At 36.7% G+C, this 26,168-nt stretch overlaps 3 protein-coding genes across 4 annotated transcripts; 2 read left to right on the top strand and 1 right to left on the bottom strand.

The window, feature by feature from the left end:
• The first annotated feature begins 3,869 nt into the window (after positions 1-3,869).
• Positions 3,870-14,603, top strand: LOC103711445 (transducin family protein / WD-40 repeat family protein). Of its 2 annotated transcripts, XM_008797583.5 has the most exons (13): positions 3,870-4,108; positions 4,185-4,281; positions 4,380-4,523; positions 4,628-4,743; positions 6,321-6,475; positions 7,136-7,224; positions 7,360-7,900; positions 8,121-8,297; positions 10,552-10,736; positions 10,897-10,976; positions 12,846-12,957; positions 14,088-14,162; positions 14,247-14,603. In XM_008797583.5, exons 2-13 carry the CDS (start codon positions 4,192-4,194, stop codon positions 14,388-14,390), a joined length of 1,908 nt encoding a protein of 635 aa, XP_008795805.1. In that variant the 5' UTR covers positions 3,870-4,108; positions 4,185-4,191; the 3' UTR covers positions 14,391-14,603. The 2 variants fall into 2 exon arrangements, 1 of the variants encoding a protein (XP_008795805.1); XR_015967896.2 differs by lacking the exon at positions 12,846-12,957 and having other exon boundaries at positions 3,917-4,108.
• Positions 14,604-15,947: 1,344 nt separating this feature from the next.
• Positions 15,948-17,561, bottom strand: LOC103711446 (uncharacterized). Its single transcript, XM_008797585.6, has 3 exons — positions 17,364-17,561; positions 17,188-17,272; positions 15,948-17,088 (listed from the first exon to the last, which is right to left on the bottom strand). The coding sequence occupies exons 1-3, from the start codon at positions 17,379-17,381 to the stop codon at positions 16,430-16,432; spliced, it is 762 nt and encodes a 253-aa protein (XP_008795807.3). The 5' UTR covers positions 17,382-17,561; the 3' UTR covers positions 15,948-16,429.
• A 6,867-nt stretch (positions 17,562-24,428) lies between these two features.
• Positions 24,429-25,765, top strand: LOC103711447 (major pollen allergen Aln g 1-like). The gene is made up of 2 exons (XM_008797586.5): positions 24,429-24,686; positions 25,217-25,765. Exons 1-2 carry the CDS (start codon positions 24,503-24,505, stop codon positions 25,519-25,521), a joined length of 489 nt encoding a protein of 162 aa, XP_008795808.3. The 5' UTR covers positions 24,429-24,502; the 3' UTR covers positions 25,522-25,765.
• Positions 25,766-26,168: the final 403 nt, after the last annotated feature.

Below are 26,168 nucleotides of genomic sequence, written 5' to 3'. Positions count from 1 at the left end.
ATTGGATAATGGTAGGAACTAAATTCAACTCCACTTTGGGCTAACCAAACACCAAAGTGGGTTTCCTGGGATCTGAACTAAGTTTGGATGGCCAAATACAAGCAACCAAACTGGCCTTTAGTATAAACCAATATGAACATAATTGATGGAACATGCCTAACTGTTTCTTAAATAAGTTGGGTTCAAATTAGAGTCCTGGCATAGTTTATTCAGTTCAATTAAATAGGTTTGACATAGATCAAACAAGTCTTAGATGAGTTAATTAAGTTAAATGAGTAACGTTGGTTGGGTTAGCTTACAAGTTTAATGAAAAGGTCAGTTTTGGTTTTAAATTTTTGACTTATTTAATAAATATGTCACATAGATTGATAGGTATTTGGTCTCACTCTTATTCAATTTGTTTTGTACCTAACCTCACTTTACCCAATTGGCACCCCGCTTAAGAAACGGCGTTTTAGAAAGTCGCATCTTGACTAGGGAGCTCGCCACGTGCCTCCAGGAGGATTGCATTGCCGGGGATTTTGACGAGGCGCAAACGGGAAGGCCTCGCTTGGCTCACTGCTACCCAAACCAACCCATAGCCCAACGGCTCACCCATTAATTGGCCCAGGCCCATTTAGCTCTAGGCGTTTTGTTGTGTGGATGCGCTATTTATTTTACCACATTTTTTGGACCCTTCATGCTGCTATTTACCTCAAAATCATTTGGCTATATATCTAACTAAAACTTGTTTTGCAGCAAAAACTGAGCATATTGACTAATAAAATAGCAAAAATCACACATCTCTAAATAAATATTACATGCTAATCCAAGTTTTTTGGGGGAAAAAAAATCTTTTAATGAAATATCAAAACTCTAAAGCATAATCCCTAAAGTGGATCTCGAAAGAAAAAAAAAAACCCATTGCAGAATCGATTTTGCAAGAAAATCTAGATTTTTTTTAGCAGTTCAATCTATATTTAACCTCCATAGACCGTAATATCTCTTTATGTATCTAATAGCATATTTCCTCAATCAAGGATCCAAATTTCGATTTCAACTTAACTAGGTGTAGGAGGAGGCTGGGGAAAGAAGCAACAGTGCTGTTGACAAAGTTGACATGGGAGTTATAGGCTAAGATGGCATCTTATGTAGAATGACATGATAACTGGTGTAGATCAAAGATGTTGGTTCAGGATCTAGAATAAGGACTAACTAATCTAAGTAATAGTGGCGAAAGAAAAAATTTGGAGAGAAAAAATTATTCAACAAAATCATCGATTCCCTCTCACAAATATGCCTCCCATAAAAATTCTCCCCACCATTCTTCGTGTCACTCTCTCCCTCTATTAATAAAATTACACACTCCCACTAAAAGATAGAAACATCATGATCTCACTTTTGCTAAAAAAACAAACTTAAGTATGTTATGCCTAAGGCTCAACCTAACTTAACATAAACTTAAATCTTAATGTTATTAAAATCAGTGACCGGCTAAACATAAATTTTAATAAAATTAGAATTTGATAATAAATCTCAATATTCCCTCTCGTTGCAAAGTCCATATCGATCATATTTAATTTGTCAATATCGTGTAACGATAGCCATTGCCATTATTACTATAGTAACGACAACATAAAATAACTTGTTGAACTAATAACTAAACAACACAGCACTTTTATTGGCATGAATAGTAACTCCTTTGCTGGTTTATTCTTTTTTATGCATGTCTTGGAGTCAAACGATATTTTCCAGCACTTTTTGCAACATTGACTTTATGGACATTATTTCAATGTTTTATTGAGCATCCAATTTACGCCAATGAATATCAAGTTGCTAATTGCAAACACTGCTCCCTAGAGTATCAACCATTACCTGCACACAAATCAAATCAGCAATAAAACTTCGACTACATATGTATACTTGTAATTGATTAGCTGCAAGTATCTGTATGCAGCTAACTCCTACACACAGAATCAAATCCTCATGCATAGAATTTTCTATCTATTTAAACTTTAGAATAGTCTCTTAACTAACTAGCATGCCAAAACCGTTGTCAAATACTAAGGCACAATATAAGTCATCCACACAAAGTATATCTTCTTACTGCTTGATCTCTAAAACTTTTTCAAAATTAGTCAACTCTCATCTTTATGACTGACTAAATCTTTAAAAAAACATTCTCATATTAAAAAGTTTCAGTATAACACTCTTCTGCTAGATTTGACTCCTTTTTGTAGATCTCCATGATTGGATCAATTGTAGCGTCATTTGATCCAACATCATTTGACTCTTCCTAAATAATTTCACAATCAATTGATTCTTCAATTGTCTCTTCTGAACTTGATATAATATCCATCTAATTGACCTTCTTTTGCTCTAAGTATTTTTTATGTTTGGGTTGATCATTAAGTTGATCATTTAATTGATCAAGCTCCTCCTGCTTCAAATCTTTATATTTAAACCAACTCTACACTTTTTGTGGATTTTCAGGAAGCTTTGATCCAAAATTCACTCTTTAGGTAACTTTTGTTTGAAAACATCTTCATTTCTCACTTTGCTAGATTTTGAGTGGACATCTGCTAAAAAAAATATACTTTCCTGGCTTCCTTTGTATCTTGAATATATAGATAATTCTCTCTGTTTGCTGTAACTTGGAGAATCCATATTATCTTCTTAAGTCTCAGATTCTACCATTTTTTTTTTGTAACCTTACTTATAAAGAGTATATATTGGTATCATCCATGGCTGTTTCAAGATATCCTATAAATCTTATCACATCAAATATAATTTGACCATAGATTTCTAAATGGGAAACATCAGTGTTGGCTATTATTATCCAAATATCGAATCATAATACAATCCATATATTTATCCACACATACAAAAAAATTGTTAAAAGTTTTAGAACTACACTGAATAATTACCTTCTAAATCAACGATAATCAAGTCTGCTCTACCAACTGTGCTCCAAATAAATTTAATTGAAGCCACATACCACTGGAACACACTCCAATCTCTCTATGATACTATATAAAATGACACTATATTTAGTGTAGATTAAAGGTGACAAACATAAATTAATTCAAGTAGGATGAAAAAAATTGAGAAAACAAATTTATTCAATAAAATAAAAGTTAAAATAATTTGTGGGCTCTTCCTCGCAAAGATGCCTCATATAAAAAATTCTTCCTACCACTCTTTACATCACTCTTAATAAAATTCTCCTTTTTCTTAGTAAAATCACGTATTCTTCTATTAAAAAATTAGCTCAAGTATATTAAGCCCAAGGCTTAACCCAACTTAACCAATTTGGATATGAATTTTAAAGTTATTAGGATTCTTAGTTATGCAGATATCCTTATGAGATTAAGTTTTGGTATTTTTGGGTTTTTTACACAAATACCCTCCTAAATATCAAATTTTGCATAAACACCCTTCCAAAATTGATATTTGCATGTATACCATTGTAAAACATTTATTTTGCTATTCTATCCTTTTTTTAATCTTTATTTTTTATATATACCCATACCATCAACACCGTTAAAAAATTAACGGTTACAAATTAAAATGACTAAAATATTCTGAAGGGATAGATATGCAAAAAAAAATATTTATAAGACGATCGCGATGGAGGACAAGAAGTAATTTCAAAATTTTTATTTTATTTTTAATTAAAATAAATATGATTTTTATTAATGGTGTTAAAAGAACTGTTATATTAGAGGCATTTGCGTTAAAAAATTATTTTATGAGAGTATAAAAATAAATATAAATTTGAACAGGATATTTACACAAATTTAATTTTTTTTAAGAATGGTATTCATATAATTTTATTTTATTATTATTTTATTGGTGGTTAAGGTGGGGTCAGTCGGAAATCAGTGATTAGATCCACAGGCGAGGTGAAAGCCTACGGGCTACGGTAGACCCAGGCGGGCCATGACCCGTGAATCAGGGGCATTTGCGGAAAAGGAAAATTGAAGAGGCTTTAGGGTTTTAGAATGGAGAGATTTTGGACCTCGGAGGGAAAACACAGAGCGCGATAGAGACAAAGCTCGTTAAATCACCGCCTCCTCCTTCCTCTTCGTTTCGGATTCCTCCTCGCGAGCTCGCTTCCTTTCGATTGGTAGGTCCCCTCTCGTTGTCTTGAGCAAAGATTTCTTCTTCCTTCCTATGAATTCGAACTTTTAATTTGGTTTCAGAAAGAGGATGAGCTCTCCGAACCTCAGAGACCTCCTGACCGCTTTTAGCCCCTCATCAGATTTCTTCGCCACTACCTCCGGTGATGGCCGAATCAAGGTTATTTTCTTTCTTTTCTCTTCGGTTTTCTTATAAAAGGAATTAAAGGAGATATCTGGTTGTTTCCGGCATTTGATTCCTTGGCCGTTGTTCTTCAGATATGGGACACCGTAAAGGGTCAGTTACAGACTGAATTCGTGGACATAGCCTCATCCGATACTTCGAACATGCTTTCCGAGCCCAAAAGCGGCCATCTTTCGCTTGATTACACTTGCATGAAGTGGGTGCAGCTGGGGAGCAAGGTTTTTTACTTCACAAATCCAAAGATGCAGTTTTTCGTGGACAACTATTATCGTATGCCTATTATTTGTTTGTTTTGGGGACTGATTTGGTTTCTGCCGTGCAGAAGAGAAAAAAGCCTGGAAGTTCTCTGTTGGTGTTGGGGACGGGGAGTGGCGATGTTTTGGCACTTGATGTCTCTGCAGGTCAGTTGAGGTGGAAAGTCAGCGACTGCCATCCCGGGTGAGTTTCTTGTTCTGGGTTTCTTTTATGGTGGACTTGGAAGTGCCAATGTTGTTCATATTATTGTTGATGCGGTCGGATCAAAAGATTTACTGATTCGTGATAGTATACCAAGTTAGTGTCATCTTTATGTACATGGGACTGAATGTGATTATGAAAATAAAAATTGTAGTTTACTAAACTTAGAGTCAGAAACCTCGTACTTTAGTGTACGTGACCAATTGATGTAGCTAAGGTAGGTTGGCTCAAACTCATTTACTAAGGAGCCGTAGCTTGGAATTGTTAATAGGGGTGTGCAATCTACTGAAGAAATAATGGACTTGAAGTCAGTATATATCTTAATCTGTATTCTCTAATATGCTAATTGAATACTGGAGTCATAGTTATGTAGTTTGCCAAACAACTGTTAGCATTGGAGATCTTCGCTTGAATATAGTGCACTAGAATTTTATGTACTTGTGATCTTTAAGGTTCATGTGTTTCAGAGAGTAAGTGGGCTGATGATGGGTCTGCAGATCTGCCAGCAAGGCCTCCATTCTCATGAGTTAAAAACAAAGTCTCAGATCCAGCTCTGCTTGAATGCTTCATCCAAGTTGGTTGACTTAAAATTCAGATGATGGAGATAGAAATATCTTATTCACTGTAGGATGCCATCCTCATAAATCCTCTTGTTTGTTTGCCAATCCACTTTAGAGCCTCTAGGCTCTTACTAAACACCCAAGCACCCTTGCCGATATCTATAATTAGAAGTAAGTTGGAACATGATTTTTTCTGGAGTTTTTTTTCTTTCATCGTGTAGAAGTGAAACCTTATCTAAAGAGCTGTTTCTATCCTCCAGCATTTTTTTTTTAATACCTTAGTAATCTTTATTGATTGGTCAAAACCCATGGATATCGTGGAAGAATCAAGAAACCTGATAGCACTTATCTTGTGGAGAATGTAGCTATGGATATGAAAGATAAAGAAGGATTCATAACATTATTTTGACTTGATGTAATAAAGCCTACTGGCCTCTGTTTGATCAAACAAAACGGCTTTTCCCGTCAACTAAGGGTTAACTGCCTAAATCCCACTTGGCAATTTCCTATCTTATGCAGCCTCTGAAGTAGAAACAGTTCTTGAAACAATTTTGACTGTATCCATCTGAGTTATTGACCCCTCAGTTTGTGCTCTTTCATGTATACCCAAATTTTAACGCATCGGTTATCTTTTTGCAAAGGCTGTTTAATAACTGAAAGTGTCTTCTACATGGTATGGTTTCAATGATAGGTTATTTATACTTAGATTTACTTCCAATATGTCACTTTTGAGATGACTTATTCTGACCAACTCAATCAGAACTTATATATATATAATTTTCCATTAAAAAACTGCTGGACACACATAAGTGCAGGGTTACGTATGAAATGTTCACTCTAGTGCAGAATTCTCTTTTATATGATAACTGTTTGACTATTTATTTTTAACTAAATGAAGAAAATATTTTCATATCTATGTCCTTTGAAATGCTTCCAAATGAATGCACTACTGGTATTGGTTCTATGATAACTAACCATGGTATCTTTAATAACTGGCAGGGGTGTTAGTGCTGTTTCATTTTCAAAATATCATCATTGTGTATATACAGCAGGTGTTGATGGTATGGTTTGCCAGATTGATACTAAAACAGGGAGCATTATATGCAAATTTAGATCTTCTTCAAAAGCAATATCATCGTTGTCTATCTCTGCAGGTATTATATTGTTGTTGCCGACAAAATGTTTTTTCTTGGAATAGAGCACTCAATTTAATATAGTGTAGACAAATTGGTGTTATTGCTTGTTAAACAGTAGACTCATGCAGCTTAAAACTGAACAAAATGCTTCCATGGTTTGAAAACATAACCTCTAAACTAAATAAGTTGCTTCTTCTGAGTGCAATCAATTTCTGTATGCTTGTTTGTCTTTGGTATGCTGCGAGAAGTACTCTGGCTAATCCAAGAATACAATTTTCTCTTTTTTAACATGCCCACTCGACTACTGCAAAATTTAAATTTTCCATTGTGAGGCATCTAGGTTTATCCACTAAGGCATCTTCCATCAGGGCACATTATTGGAAAATTGATTAATCTGATAACCAGAGCTATGCTTAGTGGGTTTGTTTGCCTGTCTCATGTATATATCTGCATTAGTGCATGCTGGGAACATCTTCAGCAAATGTTTTCTTTCCAACCTTATGATCAGTAGATGTTTAAAGTCTTTAATGTTCAATGAGTTATATTTTCATGCTTTATTGGCGGCTAGATCCTCAACTACAACGTAAAGGGTACCTTAAAAAAGGATGACTTTGTTTCTTCTCATTATGGACACAGTTCAATGCCAACACTGACAAACTAATTATGTCTCCTTATCAGATGGTAGGATAATGGCCACTGCTGCTGCTCAGTTGAAGGTTTTCAATTGCTCAGATAACAAGAAGATACAAAAGCTTTCCGGACACCCGGTGTGTGGGATTATCCTTTACTCCCTTTTGTTCTATTCTTGTCTCCTTTTCCCTCTTTTTTGGTCTATGCCTACCTGTTCTGGGTCACTGCATCTGCTGTAGAACAACCATGCTGAAATCTGTGCTGCTGTACAGGTGGCTGTTCGATGCATGATTTTCAGTGAAGATGGAAAGTATATCTTATCATCTGGAGTTGGTGAAAGATATGTTGCCATCTGGAAAGTAGGTGGTGGCAAAAAGCAGTCTGCTAGTTGTGTTCTTTCAATGGAGCATCCAGCCATCTTTCTGGACAGCAAGAGCTCAGATGCTGAGGGCACTGATGATGAAGGTTTATATGTTTTGGCCATTTCAGAGACAGGTCTCTGTTATTTCTGGTATGGAAGTAGTATTGACAACTTGCGAAATAGAAAGCCTACCAAGATTTCATTGTCTATTGATCCTTCCCTTGCAAAAAATAATACGGGCATGGCAGTATATGCTGCAAAATTTCAAAGCATAATCAAGCCTGCTTCTGGGCAAGTGTTCATTGCTCATGGTTCCCTGATAAAGCCAACATTTGAGAAAGTCATGGTGCAATATGGTACAGATGTAAATTTGGGTACCTATCAAAGTGGGGTTCTCTTACCAATGGACAAGTCTTCCATTGTTCGGAAAGCTCAAGCTACTCAAACTAAAGGTACAACATATGCATTTACAAAATTATTCTCATTTGATGGGTTATTGTTAACAAAAGAGTTGAGCACAGTAAGAACTCATTTTAGATCCAAGACATGGTTAGCTTGAATTAACTGCTAGATACATGTGATTGTATTAATGATGCGATCTGTGTTTTATAGTTCTTCTTCTTGTTAGAGACTTGTCTCAAATAATGGTGCTAAAATTCCTTTATATTTCAGGGACAATCACTGCACTAGACCGTGCAAATGCAGAAGATGCTGTATTACCACTTCCAAAGCTTTATGGTCAAGACAAGAAAAGAAAGCATGCTGCGACACATGTGATTGCAGATATGAAGATTGCAATGGTCGATTCCCTGAGCAATAAGAACAAAGTTTTGCCTGTAGATACAAGAGGTTGTGTGTTTTCTGTTTATTATCATAGATATCTTACCAGTTTGGTAATTATCTTTTAACTATCGTTTCATCGAGTTGCATAAAATAATCAAGCACTAACCTATTTATTCCATTGTACATGTGATTTTTGTACATGCATTATTAAATATTCATTTAATGCTTGGCAAATTTCATTAGTGAGACTAACCATTGAAACTAATTATATCTAGCTCTGCAGCATCTCTGATCCTAGATGTGATGGAATTATTTCTCATAAGCTTACATGGCAGTTACTACTAATAATAGTTATTGTGTAATGCTACATGATTCATGTTTGTGTGTGTCTCTGGGCAGGGCTGCGGTCAGGTATGCATGGCTTTGCCACTGCCGGGTTTGTGTGTGCATGATGCATGTGGGGTATGGGAAAATGTATGCAAGAAGTAACGTTGAATGGGCATGCATAGGTTAACCCAAACCTTTGGGCGAAATGCCATCTTGCACTATTATCTTAATTCAATTTAGGTTGATTGTCCACGGTTTCTACGTCCTCCAATACATATTAGAAATATTTTTTTGTGTTATGTGTGTATGTTTGGGATATATTAGGAATGTTAACTGAGGCAAAGCAACAGAATGTTGAATGTTTATAATGGGATTTATTAGCAAAAGGCTATAGACAAGAGGTAGTGATAAAGAGGGATTTTGGAATCAGGTAGTTAGGGAAAAGTATTGTATATATGTGGCTTAAGTGATAGTTGAAATGCATGGATGAGGTCTTTTCTGCATATTGTATAACTAAAGTTTTAATCTCTTGATGTTGGGATAGTCAGGATGGTTCTAGATTATTGTTTTTGGAACGTTTTCTGCTTGAGGGAGAGAAAGTTACTAGCCATCTCTTTTAGGCTGCTTCCTACTTGGATCAAAATGTTGAGGTAAAGGATAACTGGCTTCATCTGGGGATAGGGAAGTGTGGAAATCTTGAAGTTATGGCAGCTAGCATTCTGAAAGTGATCATGTCAGTAGTTTTTTGCGATTCTAGATGGAGCAAGGTTCTGGTATCTTTTTTGAGGGAAAGCATGAATCCTGATATCAAGGAGATGATTATAGAATTTAGTGATGAGAGGCATGTGGGGTAATAAATATAGTTTGTGTATATGGCTTAATGGAAGAAATGGCATGCATTATTTGGTTGAGGAATCTCTGCAATTTCCATCTCGCCTATCCTTGGGAGATCTTCTGACAATCCAAGCAAGACAGGTGGTGATGTGTATGGCACTTGTTATTTGCCATGTATGTATGATGAGGAAACCAGCCATCATCCCATCTTATTCTTCCTTGGAGGGTTTGTGGCGTCCAAATTCATCCACATTCATCCAAATTCTTTCTTATTTGGCAACTTTCTGCTTAAAATTCAGTTTAGACAAGAAATTTTCACAACAATCGCCTCATGCATTATGGAGGATACTATAAAAGAGGGGAATTGAAGGATTTATCATGTTTTATATAGACAGTAAGAAATTCCAAGACTACTTTTAGTTCACGTTACTCTTTAAGTTGCTAATCATTTTCAAGTTCGACAATCTTCTTTAACATTGTTTGCCATGTCCCTTACCCTGTTAATAAGCCTCCTTTGAATGCCGTTGGCATATGATGGCTTTGGCCTACAACATGGACCACTCATTATTCTTTAATTTTTAATTTGCTTATAATTTTGTTTTTTTGTTTTCTTTTCTATTTACCTTGTAATGTTTTTCTGCTTCATAGTAGAAGGCATGATATGTTATTTTTCATCTTCTCCAGCACTTGAACAATCATTCTGAACCATTCACTAGAAAACACGTTGTTGTCTGCTATATTCCTGTCATAGTGGTGCTATACCTACACATAGCCACTTGAGTGTGTGGTCTTATGTGCTGATGTCGCCACATAGTTGGCAGCGCGCAGGAAATTAGTTAAGCCATGTTTATATGTAAAAACTCGAAATACTCCAAAAACAGGAGTTTTTCTGAGCATAAGGTTTTCCTCCTTGTCATATGGAAAGCATTGTGATAGCTAGTTATAATTTTGAGTACCTCTATGTGTCATGAAACTTCGATGCTGTGTGGTGATTAATGGTATTAATGGTCGGTTATATTTCTTTTGAATTCCCAATGAGAACTCAATGTGTTTTTGTTTATTTGGTTTGTCGTATAAAATGTATTTTTTGTCCGTTTTATTACCATGGTATGCATTTTAAAACTCGATCTATTTTGCTTATTGTTGTTGGCTCATGCAGTTAGCCTGCAACAAATGAAAGAGGATGATGTTATATGTTTAGAAGATAGGCTGAGAGCAGCAGGGATTCTTGGTAGTAAAGCTGATCTCAGCACAGGAAGCTATTCCAGTAGTCCTATTAAAACTGCTATGGACATATTCAGTGGCAGCCACTTGTCAGTTGATGCTAATGTGTCAGCAAAGAAGGTTTGTCTCTCGTAAAATTAGTAAACAATAAAATTTTGGAGGTGGCTTATCATGATTGCCTTTTTATCTAGGTTTCTCATTTGATTGTAAACAGCTTACTTTAAATATTTTGCAAGAATCCAGAAGTAAATACTGATTGCATCTTATTATTTATTGCTAGATAAGGGCACATATCTTGTCCATGAGCTCCAGTGATGCTTACAAATTCCTTGAAATCTTGGTGTCTGCATTGAAAACAAGGTATACCAATTTCCTTTCTACATTTTAGTAGAGCAATCAATTATATATATATATATATATTTTATAATGTGAATGGAAGGCGAGCCTTGGCACAATGGTAGGTTTGCTCCATTGTGACATGGAGGTAGCGCATTCGAAACATGGAAATGACCTCTCTACATGTGAGGGTAAGGCTGCGTTCATCTAACCCTCCCCAAACTTTGCAATGGCGGAATTATCGTGCATTGGGCTGCTCCTTAAAATATTATAATGGGAATGCTTGAATTGAATTTCCATCCCTTGAACTCATCTCTACCTTCTTTGATCCAAGGGGCACTGAGGACAAATAAAGACTCCAATTATTGTGATGAACTCTCCTCCACACCCCCCCCTTCTTTCATGTAAAAAAAAATACTGTCTATAGGTAGGCACTGAATAGAGGTGTATAGTTTTATCCACCACTTATATTACCGTTGAAGAGAAACTCCATTATGCCCATATATCTAATCTTAACCCTAACATCACCAAATCATTGCATTACATGCTTTCACGGATTTTAAATGCAAAGCCATCAGTGTTATGATATTTAAATTGTTCCGATTCTAGATTCATTAGAATTTTGCTTTTCATATTGTGAATATAAAAGGAAAACGCTGATGTCGGTAGAGCTTATTGTTAAGTTGCTTCACACAATCATTTTCAAAAGAGAAGACTACATCATTTGCATGTGATTAGACCACTATGAAGAATGATTTTGCAGCATCCTGGTTCTTGTTCATCTTTCAGGACTTCGTAGGATTAGTGCTTTCTTGTTAACTTGCCATCTTTTATGTAAGCACATGGTATAATTATGGCTTGTTGACCTGAATTTGGCTCGTGCAAAGGAAGAAATCTTTTTCCTCTTATATACAACCTTCTGAATTCCTGCTGTTGACCTCCACTAGATGGCTCATCATAATATTGATATAAGCATTGCCAGCCTAATATGCTATAATTTTTCTATTAGCATGTTTTTCTTTGGCTTCAGTCCACCGGCTCCCAAAGCTTAATTTTTTTGCTATAATGTTTCAATGAGGTAGACATGGTTATACTCGAGTAGATCTCTACTAAGATCTGGTTAAGTTTAGATTAGATGATAGAGGTCCTACATCGATGATGCGAGCCATTGAATGTGATCTACTATCTTTAAATTGCTTAGACACCAAAAATTATGGGATGTGGAGACCTCTAGCTTATGCATCAAGTAGCCAAAAAATCATGTTCTGTTTCATGTTATTTAAACTGCCTATTTTTGACCACTTGGTGCATAGGCTAGGAGTTTCCAAATCATATGATTTTTTATGTGTAGGCAGTTGAGAGGTAGTAGATCACATCTAACAGTTTGAATCATCTATTTGGGACTCCTATCATCCAATCTAAACCTGACCAGATCTGGATGGTGATCTGCATGAGTGTAACCAAGTTCAAGTCATGTTTCTAGTACCTTTTTGCTTTATCTTTTGGGCGGGTGATATGATTAGCACCTGTATTCTGTGACACAGTTTCTTTGACACCATTTGTGATGAATAAGTAAATTTAATCCCATCCGGAAAAAAAATTATCGAGAACATTTTGCTTGGACATAACATGAAGGAGCTAAAATCGTTGAAATTTTTACCTGTAGGCCACTTTGAACTATAATTTTGATGTTGTAGTCACTGCCGCAAGTGTGGTGGATTATGTGTCAGGTTTTTGCAGTGGTGCTAAACTCAAATCTTCCTCCATGGTTGCCAATAAACTGTAGCTCACTATTTCATGTTTTTTGGTTTTCACAAGAATAAATGTATATATCTAATTGCATGTCAAGCGGTTAATTCTTAAATGATGACTGGATTAAACTTTCTTTAACAGATCAGCCAGTACAAATCATGCTATCCCATGGATATATTGTATTTTAGTCAACCACGGTCACTTTATCATATCTCAAGAGTCTTCTGCGCAACTTCTTAATTGCTTGCAAAAGGTATTCCTTTTCTGTCTTCGTGTTGGTTGTCACACAAATGGTGCATATTTGTGTACTATATTTTTTGCTGACATAGTACATCTGTTTGATATTCATTTTTATGTACATTTTCTGCATTTCCATTTCTTGTGGGTAATCAATGTACAGAATGGCATCTTGAATTTTGTTTATTTAACATCCAATGGGCTTGGGAAAATTTGGCAACTTATGGCTGCCAAGACATGGTTTTGCTGATGGCACTACAAGTAGAGTTTTGTCATTTATTGTGCGTTGCATGATGATTGATGAATACATGGTTTGTTATGCTTATTTCTTTGGGTTGGGTAGGTTTGGGACTTGGGCTAGCACCTGTATGCTCTACATTATAGGAGGCTTCTACATATAGGATCACTAGGTGTAATGGCTCCTAGTATCTCGAAGGTACACAAGGATTTTAAGTATTTATATCAAGGGGAATCAAAAGTAAAATAATTGTAGAAGCTGCAATAGAACTGGGCAAAGGAAATAGGCATCTGGTTGCTTTTAGCTGGCTGATTTTATGATTAGTCTCAGGGCATCAATTGCATGTTTGCAGAGAGACAGCTGATGATAAATTGTTGGTTAAAATATTTTTACTAAAAGCTACAATCTTATAGAAGATGCTTGGGTCTGACAGCAGGATCATCAAAAATTATCTATTTGAATTCCTCATATGTATTCATGTATAATATACAGTAATGTTTTCTGAATCAGGTATAACGTGAAATATATTAATAACCATTGTTGATTGTCTTTGAAAAATTTCGATTCTTGACTTGGTTCTCTTTGATATCATAATATCATTTGAACTTTTTGGTTTCCTATTAAGTAGGGACATTTCGGTTGAGTACTTTACAAACATTTTTGCATTATGTTGTGTAATCAATATATTGCTGCTTATCTTACATTTGAATTCAAAATATTATTGCATCTTCATGTGCGTCAACATTTCTGCACAGAACCAGTCAGTAAATTTGTGGTGTCTCATCTGAAAGTTCTCTCACTTTTTATACTGTAGCATTTTGTTGCTCCTCGGCATTGGTTTTTTACTTTCATGGATACCCTACATTGCATGAAATGGAAGGCAAATTTTTAATCCTTCTCTATTGCAGATGACAGGGCTAAAATGTGCGGCAATAGAACCTTTATTAAAGCTATCTGGTCGTTTTCGGCTGATCATGACACAGGTTGTAATGGATTATTCTTTTCTAACCTCGGGTAAATTCCTTATGATTGTGTAACATGGCTGATATATTATCTCCACTTTTCAGATTGATATGGCTGGAAAGTGTACGGTTCAACCGCAGTTGGCCGAGCATCATAGTGATGACGGTGAAGAGGAAGATATTGATGAATTGATATATGGGGAAGAAGATGAATCCCAAAGTGGTAGTGATGATGATAACTCGCGATGACCAAGGAACGTAGCTTTTGATGGTTCACCTTTTGCATTGTTTGAGATCTAATTTTTTTTCTATGTATTATAAGAATCTCTATGGGAAATTGATATCTGAATATGGTAAGCCATGGTGTTGGTCTATCTGTAGCCGTAAAGGCCCATGGCTAGAACAGTTTTGTATGTTATTTATTTGATAGTAGAGAAAATTCCAAGCAGATGATCGTGTAAATATTGGTAATAGTTTTTCTTGTGTTGTTCTTACCTATGGCAGTAGCCACCTTTAGAGTGCTGATGTTGACACTCTTGCCTGGGGGTGGTGATGATTCAGGTCGTGATGATTCGACATTCATGACCCAATCCGACCTGACCGATCTTTGAACTGTTCTATCTTGCATTACCCAAACCCAAACCAACTTCAACCTGTTTAAACCAAGCCTTGGAATTCTTGATGACTCTGTCCAAGGTAACTACGCAGAAAGTATTAAAAAGAGACCCAGCATCCCATACCCAAAGTCATCACTCATCCTGACCCAAATAAAACTCTATTTTCATAACCTGAGTTGGGTCAAAGCTCTACCCATATATGACCCTCTTAAACTCTAGATCAGGAAAAAGAAAAACTTGTACCTGACCGAACTGAATATCCTTGACATCCTGCCCCCAAAAGGGTCAGATTTGGTTGGCTTTTCTGGGTTCGGTCAAATTTGCTCCCCTACTCTTGCCTTTAGAGAGTTATAAAATTCCAGCCAAGCAATGTTATAAATTACTTCAATTTTCTCTGGTAATTGTTCATCAGTCTCATTAATGATATAAAAATCGATTTTGTGACAGTTTTTCAAGTAGTATATCTTTGTTGATGATAGGCACGCCTTTGTTGATGCTTGGTTGATGAGTCTAACTTTTACAAGTTCATTTGACAAGTTATAAATTTTGGAGTCCATGCCAGTAGTAACTCTTTAATATCTGCTCATTGTCTGTGGCTAATACCATTAACATAACATTCGTTGCCAATTACAATCTGCAAGTTTATTCCACCTTTTTGTACCACGGATTTGGTAGTTTTATGGTTTTAATTGAAGAAATGTTTGCTCATGTTATTCGTTTATGGTTTGTGGCAGAAATTGAACTATGTTATCTAACATAATGTTGGAAGGGGAAAATTGTCCAAATGGTGGCTCTATGTTCTTATTGTAGTTTTCATGTCTGTACAGCATCAGACTGTTATTCTCATTGTGGAAAAATAAACTATCATCCATCATGGTTAGGCAGTAAACTCCAATGAGAATATTGGATTATGTAGCCGAGGCTTTTACTGACACAGTTGTTGGAGAAGACTAAAAAGGTGCCAAGGTCAACTTTTTAATTGTGATCTAAAATAGTACCTTTATTGGTTTACCTGGTGTTCTTAGCTTTTTTGTATCTTGCAGCAAAAACTTTACAAAAACTTTGTCAATTTGAACCCGGCCATGCAAATTGGTCTACTTTCTTTCATTCGCTTCGTAGATACTGATAAGTCTGATGACATTGTAAAGCATATGCAAGTTTTTTTTTTTTTGATGACAACAATCACATCAATAAAATAATTTAGCAAATTATATAACCAACTAGTTGTTTGTACATGGTTGCTGCTCCTTGTACCACCTAGGTTGAGATTCTCAACAAACTCTAGACCATCTGTCTCATATACTAGATTGTTACAACACCTAGGTTGGAATTCTCACAAAAATCTAGAGCAGCTTCTTTTTCCATATACTGGACTGAGAAATACAGTGGAGCACGATTTTGTAAGATTCTTAGGCAAGAGATAGATTAATCTGTAGTAGTATCAGATGTATGAAGGAGATTCTCTCTTCTGCTGCAAGCTAAGTATCCGATTCTCTTCTTTCCTCATCTAGAGATTTATTGTTTAAAGCTGCCACCACTGCATTATTTTTCCTTATCACTGCCTTTAGCTTCTTAATGAATACTCTTATATATGCAGAAGTATAGTTCTGCAGCTCCTTTGGCTATGATATCTTCTTCCTCATACCCCTCGTCTTACAACCTATTCATTGCTCATACTATCCTGCATGCATTTGGATTCTCATCACTGAAGATAGAGGTAATCTGGTTTCCATCTCCAGCTCCTCGGTTATGATAATAACCATCATGGTGTGCTTCTGCCCCACTGTATCTAATGTCCTGTGGAGGTGACTGGAGGTGTCCATATCCTGTTACATAAGGGGATGGCCTGTAGCTGCTATAGCTGTGGGTAACGTGGTATGGAGCCTCATGTCTGATCTCATGTCCACTAGTAGGGTACTGGTTCCAGTGCTCTCTGTAGATGTAGCTCTGTGGGTAGTGATGCACCATGTGGATCTCCTCCACGTCTCTAGGTTCAGTTGGGGTGGCATCCTTGGCTTCGGGTGATGGATTTATTTCCGGGGCTTTGGTTTCTTCGGGTGGGGCTTCTTGCGGGGGCTCTCCTGGTGGGGCAGGAGGGGCCATGCTTGGAGGTTGGTCAGCAGCTTCAGTGGATGGTGGGTTGCTGCTTGCTGCGGCTTCAGTGGATGGTGGTGGCTGCTCGGAGCCACTGGGCTCAACCTGTTCTGTGTGGGAACAGATTGTGGCAATCTTTCCTGTCTTCTTGATGGCTTTGACTATCTTTTCAGGATCGGCCCTCCCTACGACTGTCAACTTCTGCTGAGCAGAATCGACATAGACATCATATACACCTACAGAAAACAGAGACAACAGGATTACAACTCCACACACAGGAGAATAAAACATGCAGCGAACGCTAACTTTTTCTCCAGTTGATGGTGATTCATTACCATCAATTCCATGCATCACCTTCTTGATCTTCTGCACACAGCCGTTGCAGTCCATTCGGACATGCAACTCTGTTACTCGAGCTTTCTGTAGTTGTAGATGAACATTAGAATCTCAGAATTCAACTATTTACATGAAGCCATTCTCCTATCATTATGTAGGGACATGGTTGCCATACCTCTAGTTCTGGAAGCATGGGTGAGACGGTTTCACCTAAACAATTCGAATTGGTGAAGAAGGAGGCTTCTTCTATGTATGGCTACTCTGGGAGCTCACTGGGGAGCCTAGGAAGGGAATGCGCAGTGAAGAATTAGGGGTGGGCATAATTTGTACTCGGGGAATGGAATAATGGAAGGCCAAAAGTTGTGGGGCGCTCAAGGAATCACAGGAGGGCGACAAGGAGGGTCGCTCTGAAAGGAGCTCTCTCCTCTCTGCTTTTACTTTTAGGTCATAGTCATCATCTTATCTTTAGGGTGTGTGTGCAAGGATGGGATCGGTGTCTGTTCTTTAGAGTATGTAACCCCATGGAATTTGATTTGGCTCGACTTGCGTATGATTGTAATGTAATCAGAATATCCCCGCCGACCAGCAAAAATTAAAGTGAACATGATGGTGGCCTCTCTGTCAAAAGATTAGAGGTCCTTTTGGGGGAAGGAGGATATCCACGCCTGAAGAATCCCTCATCTTAAAGAAAAGTGTGGTTCTTGGCGAGTGGGGAGGAGATATGGATGGAAGAATTTTGTTTTCTATGTGTTATTGGATAGAAACGGAACTTCCCATGGTGATATTTTTGTTTGGATTGAATGGCCGGCCTTTGTCAACTTATTTACACAAGTTGCTTCTACCATTACCATAGCTGGAATAGCTATCACTTTTAGAGTCTGTTTGGATGATCGAGCAAAAAATCCTATAGGATACATGTGTTGGGCCAGTACAACTAGCAAGATCATAGGATTACAGGCTGCATTAGGCTTATATTTATAAATATCTCAGATTTTTTTTCTCCCTATGAGATTCGGGTTCCAGCCCACTCTAAATCTAATTTGGATATTTATGAATATAGATCCAGCCCAGCTTGTAATTCTTTGATCTTGCTGGTTGTACTATTCCAACTCACAAATTCTACTGAATTTTGAGCCCAACCATCCAAACAAACTTTTGGCGGGAAGGATGCCCATAGGTTCAAGTTCATGAGCTGAAGGGGTATTTAGTTGGTCCACCAGCTTGTGAGAATTTTCAGAGAAGTCACTTGTTTTAGAGCTGGCATGGAGTTCGTGCAGGGTCGAGCACTTAAGTTGGCCATGTTTGCCTTCAGTGCGGCTAGGACAGTCAATCTCTCTTGCTGCAAAAGCACATAGATGGTTACAAGTTATAAAGTTCCATATAACATTTTTCTAGTAGTTTCCCAAAGTTTTTGGTCTATTGAGGTTGTAATTTTCGGTCGGTCAACTGAGTTACAGAGGCCATACAACCTCTTTCTGTAAGTTTTCAGACTGCTCTAGAACTTCATGTTCAAGTAAGTGTATCCTTTCAGTGTATGCCAACGATCACATTGGCTAAAGGCTTCTTGGTGGCAATTGAAATTGCTAGAAGCTTATAGGCTTTATGGAAGTGAAATTGGCGCGGAACACCAGCTTTACAACTCCAAGGAGGTTTTGGCCACGTATGGAGGTTTTGGCCACGTATGTCACTCCAAAAGAGCTTTTGAGTTGGCCAACTTTTATTCTAGTCTCTGGAAAATAGTTGCTTGTAGGTATGGAGCTTTTGGGTTATTTCTGGTGAGATTACTTCTCTAGAGAGTTCAGGTTCCCTTCGAAGGCGTGTTAAGTGTGATGATGCTTAGCTGTTTTGGTGCTTTTGCTTTTGCTTTTGCTTTTAAATGGTTCGTGAGCTTTTGACATCCTGCGAGATTTTTTTTTCTTTCCTTCCTTCTATCTTTCAGTCATGCAGGAGTCAGTCACCTTTGGCCCAAAAAGCTTTCTTTTCTTGCACTGCTTCCCCTTCGTGTATTTTTGTCAAAGCTTCAGTGATGCTAATATCCTCAAATAGGAACCTCCCAAGAGCGTTTTTTTTTTCTATTATGATGAAAATGATGGCCATTATTGGGTCCGGGTGTATCTTTCATGCGAAAGAATGATTCACTTTCTTTCATGATATCAACTGCGGAATCTCATCTCGTATAGTTCTTAAAGCATTCCGACTCTTTCTTTCAGCCGCCTGCACAGAGTTGAAAGAGGCCATTTTGTGATCCAACGGTTGACATCGTGAAAGGTGGTGAATTCTTTTGGACGAGAATATACAACCTGAACCTAGCCATGGGCAGGATTTACTTGGAATAAGATGATGGCAGTTGCGGTGGTGGTTGTTATTAGCGCTTGCGATGGGAGATAAAGTTAATAATGCAAATGTTTGCCACTAAAGCAACTTCTTGTTGATTGTTAAATATATTTTTGTTGGGCTGGCGACGAGTATTTGATTTTTTTCGGCCTTCTAAAATATTGTCCAGCTATATATATAAAATGCCGCATAACTGCTGATATAGTCACTAATCTAACGATATAACTTGCATGGGGACGGAAAATGTCCAAATAGCCGTTTCTTTAATAAGCTTTTTAATATTAGATCTTCGTATATGGCCCTGTTTGGGAGAGCTTTTGGAGGGCCAAAAAGCACTTTCTGGCCCTCCAAAAGTACTTTTAGGTAAAAAACTGTGTTTGGTAAAATTTCCAAGAAGCTGTTTCAGCTTTTGCGGGAAGCTGAAAACAGCTTTTTGGCATAAGCTCAATTTTGGAGCTTTCCGAAAATGCTGTTTTCAGCTTTGTCGGGAAGCTGTATTTTTGACCAAAATACCCCCATTCTTTTTCCTCCCAAAAATCTCAATCGCACCGCCTCTTTCTCTCTCACCATCCCCTCCTCTCTCTCTCCCTCTCTATCTCCTTCTCCTCAATGCCGCCGAAAAAGAAAAAAAGAAAAATAAATAAATAAATAAATATGTATATAAATGAACGAATAAATAAATAAATAAAATAATAAATAAATATATTTTAATGAAATAAAATAATAAATAAATAAATAAATAAATAATATTAGTAATTATTTAACCAATTTTTTCACCTAGTTAGAAAATTTGTTAGAGAAATAAATGGTCATCAAAAGAGTAAAAAATTAATTTATACTAATAATTATAATATTTTATACATTTATTATTGTATTATACTATAAATATAATATAATATAATATTATGTTATGTTAAATAATTTAATATTATATTAAATTATTATCCTATAGTATACAATGTTATAGTACTATATTATAATAATATTATGTTACATTACATTAATATTATACTATATCATATATTTATGTATTAATATATATTATATTTTATTATGCACTATTGTATAAACTAGTAATGTCCTTTATGGTCATTTTGTCATGCAAAAGTACTTTCTCAGTTATTTACCAAACAAATGTTAAAGTGCCACAGCACAAATGTAGTTACCAAACAGCAAACAGCTTTTTATAACAGCTCTACTGCCAACAGCTCTACTGCCAACAGCTCTCCCAAACAGGGCCTATGTCTGCTCTGAGAGTTAAAAAAATTCGAGTCTGCAATCCACTCTAAAATAAAGGTGGATGGGTTGGGCTGGGCAATAGTTTGGGCTCTGCATGCATAATTGGTACCAAAACCCTGAGCAATGAGATTGTCTTGGGCTCTTTAGAGTTGTACTAAAAGTGAGGACTGGCCCAAGATTTAATTTGAGGGCTGGATGTCTTTTAGCACGAGCATTCTTATTATTTGAGAACTTTTGATTATTAGGTAGCTATCAACTACATCAACGCATGCAACTAATTAGATGTGTAACGTTTTAGCCTGCATATAAAGTTAAATGTATTCGTTGTGTCAGGCAAGGATTTCAGGTTTCTAAAAGGCTGGCTAAGATTGGCCCAAATGAATGCTAGAGCTGCAGTTGCATGCTCAGACGAACCCATCACTGTTCCGGTCCAACTTAAATCCATGTCATGGCTGGCCTGAGCCAACTTAAAAACGAAGGATTAGAGGGTGGGACATGGTTGAGGGTTCTCTCTCTCTCTCTCTCTCTCTCTCTCTCTCTCTCTCTCTCTCGATCACATCACACAAAACTCTGAAGGAGGTGAAAGCTTCTCAAAGCACCGAATTGGCAACATGCAAGAAGAGCTTCTTCTTGAAGAGGAAAAGTTAAAAATAAAAGGAGGCGGCTCCACATAAGGTCAAGAAAACAAGGGCTTGATTAAGACCTGATGAGTTCTCAACATTTATAAACTGGCTGTCCCTTTTCTTTTTTTGGTGATCTTATTTTAAGTTGTAGAAAAGGTTATCTAGAAATGAATCATGAAAACATCAAGCCTTGTCCCAATATTTTGTTCTCAAAGTGGGATCCTACCTGACTTTTGGTTTGACCGGGTCGTTTTCATTTTTATTTTCTAAATCCAATAAACATTATAATGAATATTAAGATTACATAATGGAGACATGGTCAAAACTTTATATTGAGCATTTAGTCACACTGGTAAATCTATAAGGTTTCCAGCTGTGTCTCAAAATCAAATTAATCTCGTCTTATTCTACGTGTTGGAGATTCACTTTAAGCAATCAGCCTTTTGAGGTGATATTTTGCATGGTTATTGATCAAGTTATGAGATCGATCATCATCATAACTTTAACTCAAATCCAAGCCTTGCTAAAACTCATCAACACTTTTCGGGTCGTGGAAGCCTAATGTTTGCACATGGCTTAAGCAGGTTGACCCTTGTGGCCACATTTACTCTCTCTCTCTCTCTCTCTCTCTCTCTCTCTCTCTCTCTCTTCCTTGAAGGAAACCACATTTCTTGTTACTTCCGAAAAATGCTCATACAAATTGTGAAATTTGAGTTGTTCCAAAATTTCTGCTGACTGAATCAGCCACAAGCATTGCTTAATTGTGCTATGCCCGAGTCACTTCATATCGAGTAAAATTATGTGGTTTCTAGTATTACCCTGCTTAGATTTCAAAAAGGACTCAAAAATGTTTGCATAAACTATTTTTACAAAGTGACCATAAAATGATCTTGATGTTAGCTGGGTGATTTCTGATTAACATATAGTTTGTTTCTGAAAGTACATTTCAATTAACTTATACATGAGAAAATAAATTAAACTCTCTTTATGTGAGCAGTCGATGTTCAGGAAATTGATTTATCTAGTAAATTGAGTATGCTAACGGATTCACTCAGTAAAGTAATTATAGTTGTATATTAAGTGACACGAGTTCAAATTTTGTCATCATTCTAAATTTAGATGAGAGACTCAAAAGCACTATGCCCTAAAGTGATTGGACCGGATCATCCCGAGACCGATAAAGCTAGCTTCCCCATCCTAATTGTTAGAAAAAAACAGTAAATTGGTTGGATCACACTTTTAGGCAGATTGAAATAAGTTATATATGTTCTTGAAAGTGGTATGCCTATTTATAATGATGCTTAATTAACAAGTTTGGATTCATTTCAATGTTTGAAGTTGCTTTTTATATATATATATATATATATATATATATATATATATATATATATATATATATATATATATATATATATATATATATATATATATATATATATATATATATATATATATATATATATATATATATATATATATATATATATATGAGAAAGTTTCCAATTTGGATATGGTTTTGACATATTCGATACCCTAATCAGTACTAAAAAGTTACAGTGTTGCCCATGCCAAATCAAGATTATTAATTAGAATGCTACTAATGGTTGGAAAAAGTGAGTTTCATGCATATCAATTGGCGATGAGTCAATCACGGGACCAATCATACGTCTAGTCAGATCTATTCATGTATGGGAGGTGGTTGGTGAAGATTCGAGTCATCTAATTACTTCAAGAAACGAAGACATTTAAGTACTCCTAACTAAATCCTTGAATGCTTAATTAAGGGGCATGAAGGTGTGTATAATGGCCTCATATTAATATAATGGTCGAGAATTATGTTAGGCCGTGCAGCAAGTGGAAGTTGACATATTTTTAAGCAAAGTGGAAGTTATGTATCGAATGAAAATTAAACTGTTTCATAGGTTATCTTTTCTTTGTCATATGTCCTAAGTTGGCTTGCTGTCCTACATGCATGTCACCTTACTAAGTCGTTAATCGAGTTTAAATTAAGCAAACCACCGCCCTTGCAGGCCTGCACGTTTACTAGTTCAGACTTCCGAGTAGTAGGTGTTCCCAAATCGGTGGGTCTGAAAACATTGAAAGCAACGGCTCACCAATGGAAGAGGACGTATACTTATATGAGTAGTAAATGATTTAAAAGGAGGAAAAGGTCGTGGTGGCTTCACATGGCTAGCTTGAGTGGTTTGGTTGAAGATTGACCTCTTCCTTTCATATAACACCTATTGCATTTTTATCTTAAAAAGAAAAGAAAGATAGACACATACCATGATGGCAATTTTATACAACAAACTTATTGATCATCATGTTAAATGTATAACTAATAAGTGCATATATATGCACATATGTTTATGCATACATAATTTAAAGAGGATCGGAATAGTGATGTAGCAAAACATATATATCATAAAACATTCTTTGAAATTGAAAATTTGTAAGCAGATATATGCATGCACGCATGCATGGGTGTTTGCATGTATAGAGTTTAATCGGCGTCCTTCTTTTACATAGCTCTTTCATATATGTTCTTAAAAACCAGCCAAATTAACTTAATTTTATTAAATTTAGTCTCAAGATTCAAGGCGTTGACTTGCAGATGTATCAAACAAATGAGATTGAGAGCTTGATGCATGAATAGTGTTTAAAAAAAAGCACTTAAACATTATGTTGTATCTTGGTTCTGGGCTTATGCCAGAGGCATCTAGGACTCATTAAGCATGAGGACATTAGCATGTTATGAAAATTCTGACGATCTAAGATTTGATGTGAAAATTTATGGACCAGATTTAAGGTTTAATTTAATGTAAAAGGCTAAAGAAGTTCTTAAATGGGTTGGTGAGGCTTTCCCTTATTCTAATTCTACACTCAAGCAGTCCGAATTGACTATGCGGCCACCTACCTAATGGACCATCAATCTTGGCCACTACTCAAACTTGCTTCCTTGTTTATCCAAGAGAACAGCCTTAACAACTCTCTGCATCCATCACTGCTCATCTATAAATAGGGAACCAGCCCTTCCTCAGCCATTCCATCCTTCAAATTACTCTCTGATCAAAGACAAAACAACCTTCTCTTCTTTCCTTCTTTTTCACCAATCAATATGGTTGCAGGATCCGTCGTCGAGGAGTGCAAGTCGACGGTAGCCCTCGGCAGGCTATGGAAGGCTGGCATCCTTGATGTGCACAACTTGATGCCAAGACTCGCACCTGAACAAATCTCAAGTGTAGAGATTGGTGGTGGTGATGGCGGAGTCGGCACCATCAAGAAATTTAACTTCACCGACGGTATGAATTTATGACAACCTTATGTGTTTTTTTTTAAGGCCTATTCTTAAAAATAGGGAAAAAAAAAAAGAAGACGACTCTGCACTTACGTGGATAACAGATGTGGCTCTTTTATATTGGTGAGAGCTGGGCATGGCCTGGGCTTGTCGGTATTGACCAAAAAAACCACAAAAGATGCTGAATACGGTTAAGAAAAAAAAAATTTAACAAAAAAATAAAAACGGTAGATCTTAATAGAGAAGAGACAAGAGTCCATTGCATATCTGTTGAACCCCCATGATTTAATAAATACAACCACTCCAATGCCTGATATGCGATATAAGTTGCCACCTTTTCTTTTAGTTCCTCCTTTTTCCTTTCCTTCCCTCCTCCTCCTCCTCCGATCCTTCTTTTCTTCTTCCTTTCTTTTTTTGATCAAACAATCAAAGAATCATTATGTACCAAAAAAAAAGCAGTGACAAAATTAATCACTCTGGTCAACTAATGAACCATCTAACAATATTACTTTTAATCCATGCAACTCTGCACAGCTGTGAAGTTGCCGGCCAACTTTGTGAAGGACCGGGTGGACGTGCTGGACAACGAGAAGCATGTGTTCAAGTACTCTGTCGTCGAAGGAGGGCTTCTTGGCGTGAGACTGAAGTCGTACTCGTTCGACCATAAGTTTGAGGCTGCCAGCGATGGCAGCACCGTCGGGAAGGTCATTCTAGAGTATGAAACCCTCGACGACACTGATCTCAGCGAAGAGGAGAAGGGCCTGCTCATGGGTGCAGTGCTGGGGATGATGAAGGCTGTGGAAGGATTTTTGCTTGCAAACCCTGACGCATATGCCTAAGGCTCTCGGACTGCATGCAGAGGACTGAGTCATGGTAGCTGGCCATGCTTTCAGTGTTTGCTTTGAGTGTGCTTTTATTGGGAGGATTGTGAGTGTTTTGTCTTGAAAGAAGTCGAGAATAAGTGGTGATATCTTGATGCGATGGCTCAAGAAGGGCGCGGCTCCCTTGTTTCATCTCTTATTCCTCTCGGATGTGCTTGTTTTTCTCATCTCAAATGAATAATGTGTGGTTTACATTTCAGAAGCTGCAACCTCACTGCATCGATTTTATTGCTCTTTATGTGATTACGCTTGAGTGAACCTCCATTCATATCCAGTCAAGTTTAGATTGGATGATATAAATCTCATATCTATGATCCAAGTTATGATATATGATTTTCTAAATTGCTTACATACTAAAAATCATGTAATTTAATTTGAAAATCTCTAATCTATGCATTAAATAGTCAAAAAAATATGTATCATTTCATATTATTTAAAATATTCAAATTTTTGAGATGAGAAGGATGAGGCAATGTGTGTGTTGGGGAGAGATGAAATACCGGAAATGTACAAGAAAAGTAGTCCTTAGGTGCATCAATGAACAAAAAAAAAAATCCCGACCATGAGATGTGATGATGGCAATAATAGAATCCTAGAGAGAAATT

Source organism: Phoenix dactylifera, chromosome 8, assembly GCF_051530095.1.
Source record: "Phoenix dactylifera cultivar Ajwa chromosome 8, Ajwa_hap1_PhDact_Kaust_v1.1, whole genome shotgun sequence".
In the NCBI taxonomy this organism is placed as follows: domain Eukaryota; kingdom Viridiplantae; phylum Streptophyta; class Magnoliopsida; order Arecales; family Arecaceae; genus Phoenix; species Phoenix dactylifera.
The sequence above is the reverse complement of the archived record's forward strand: the minus strand, read 5'-3'. Positions and strand labels throughout refer to the sequence as shown.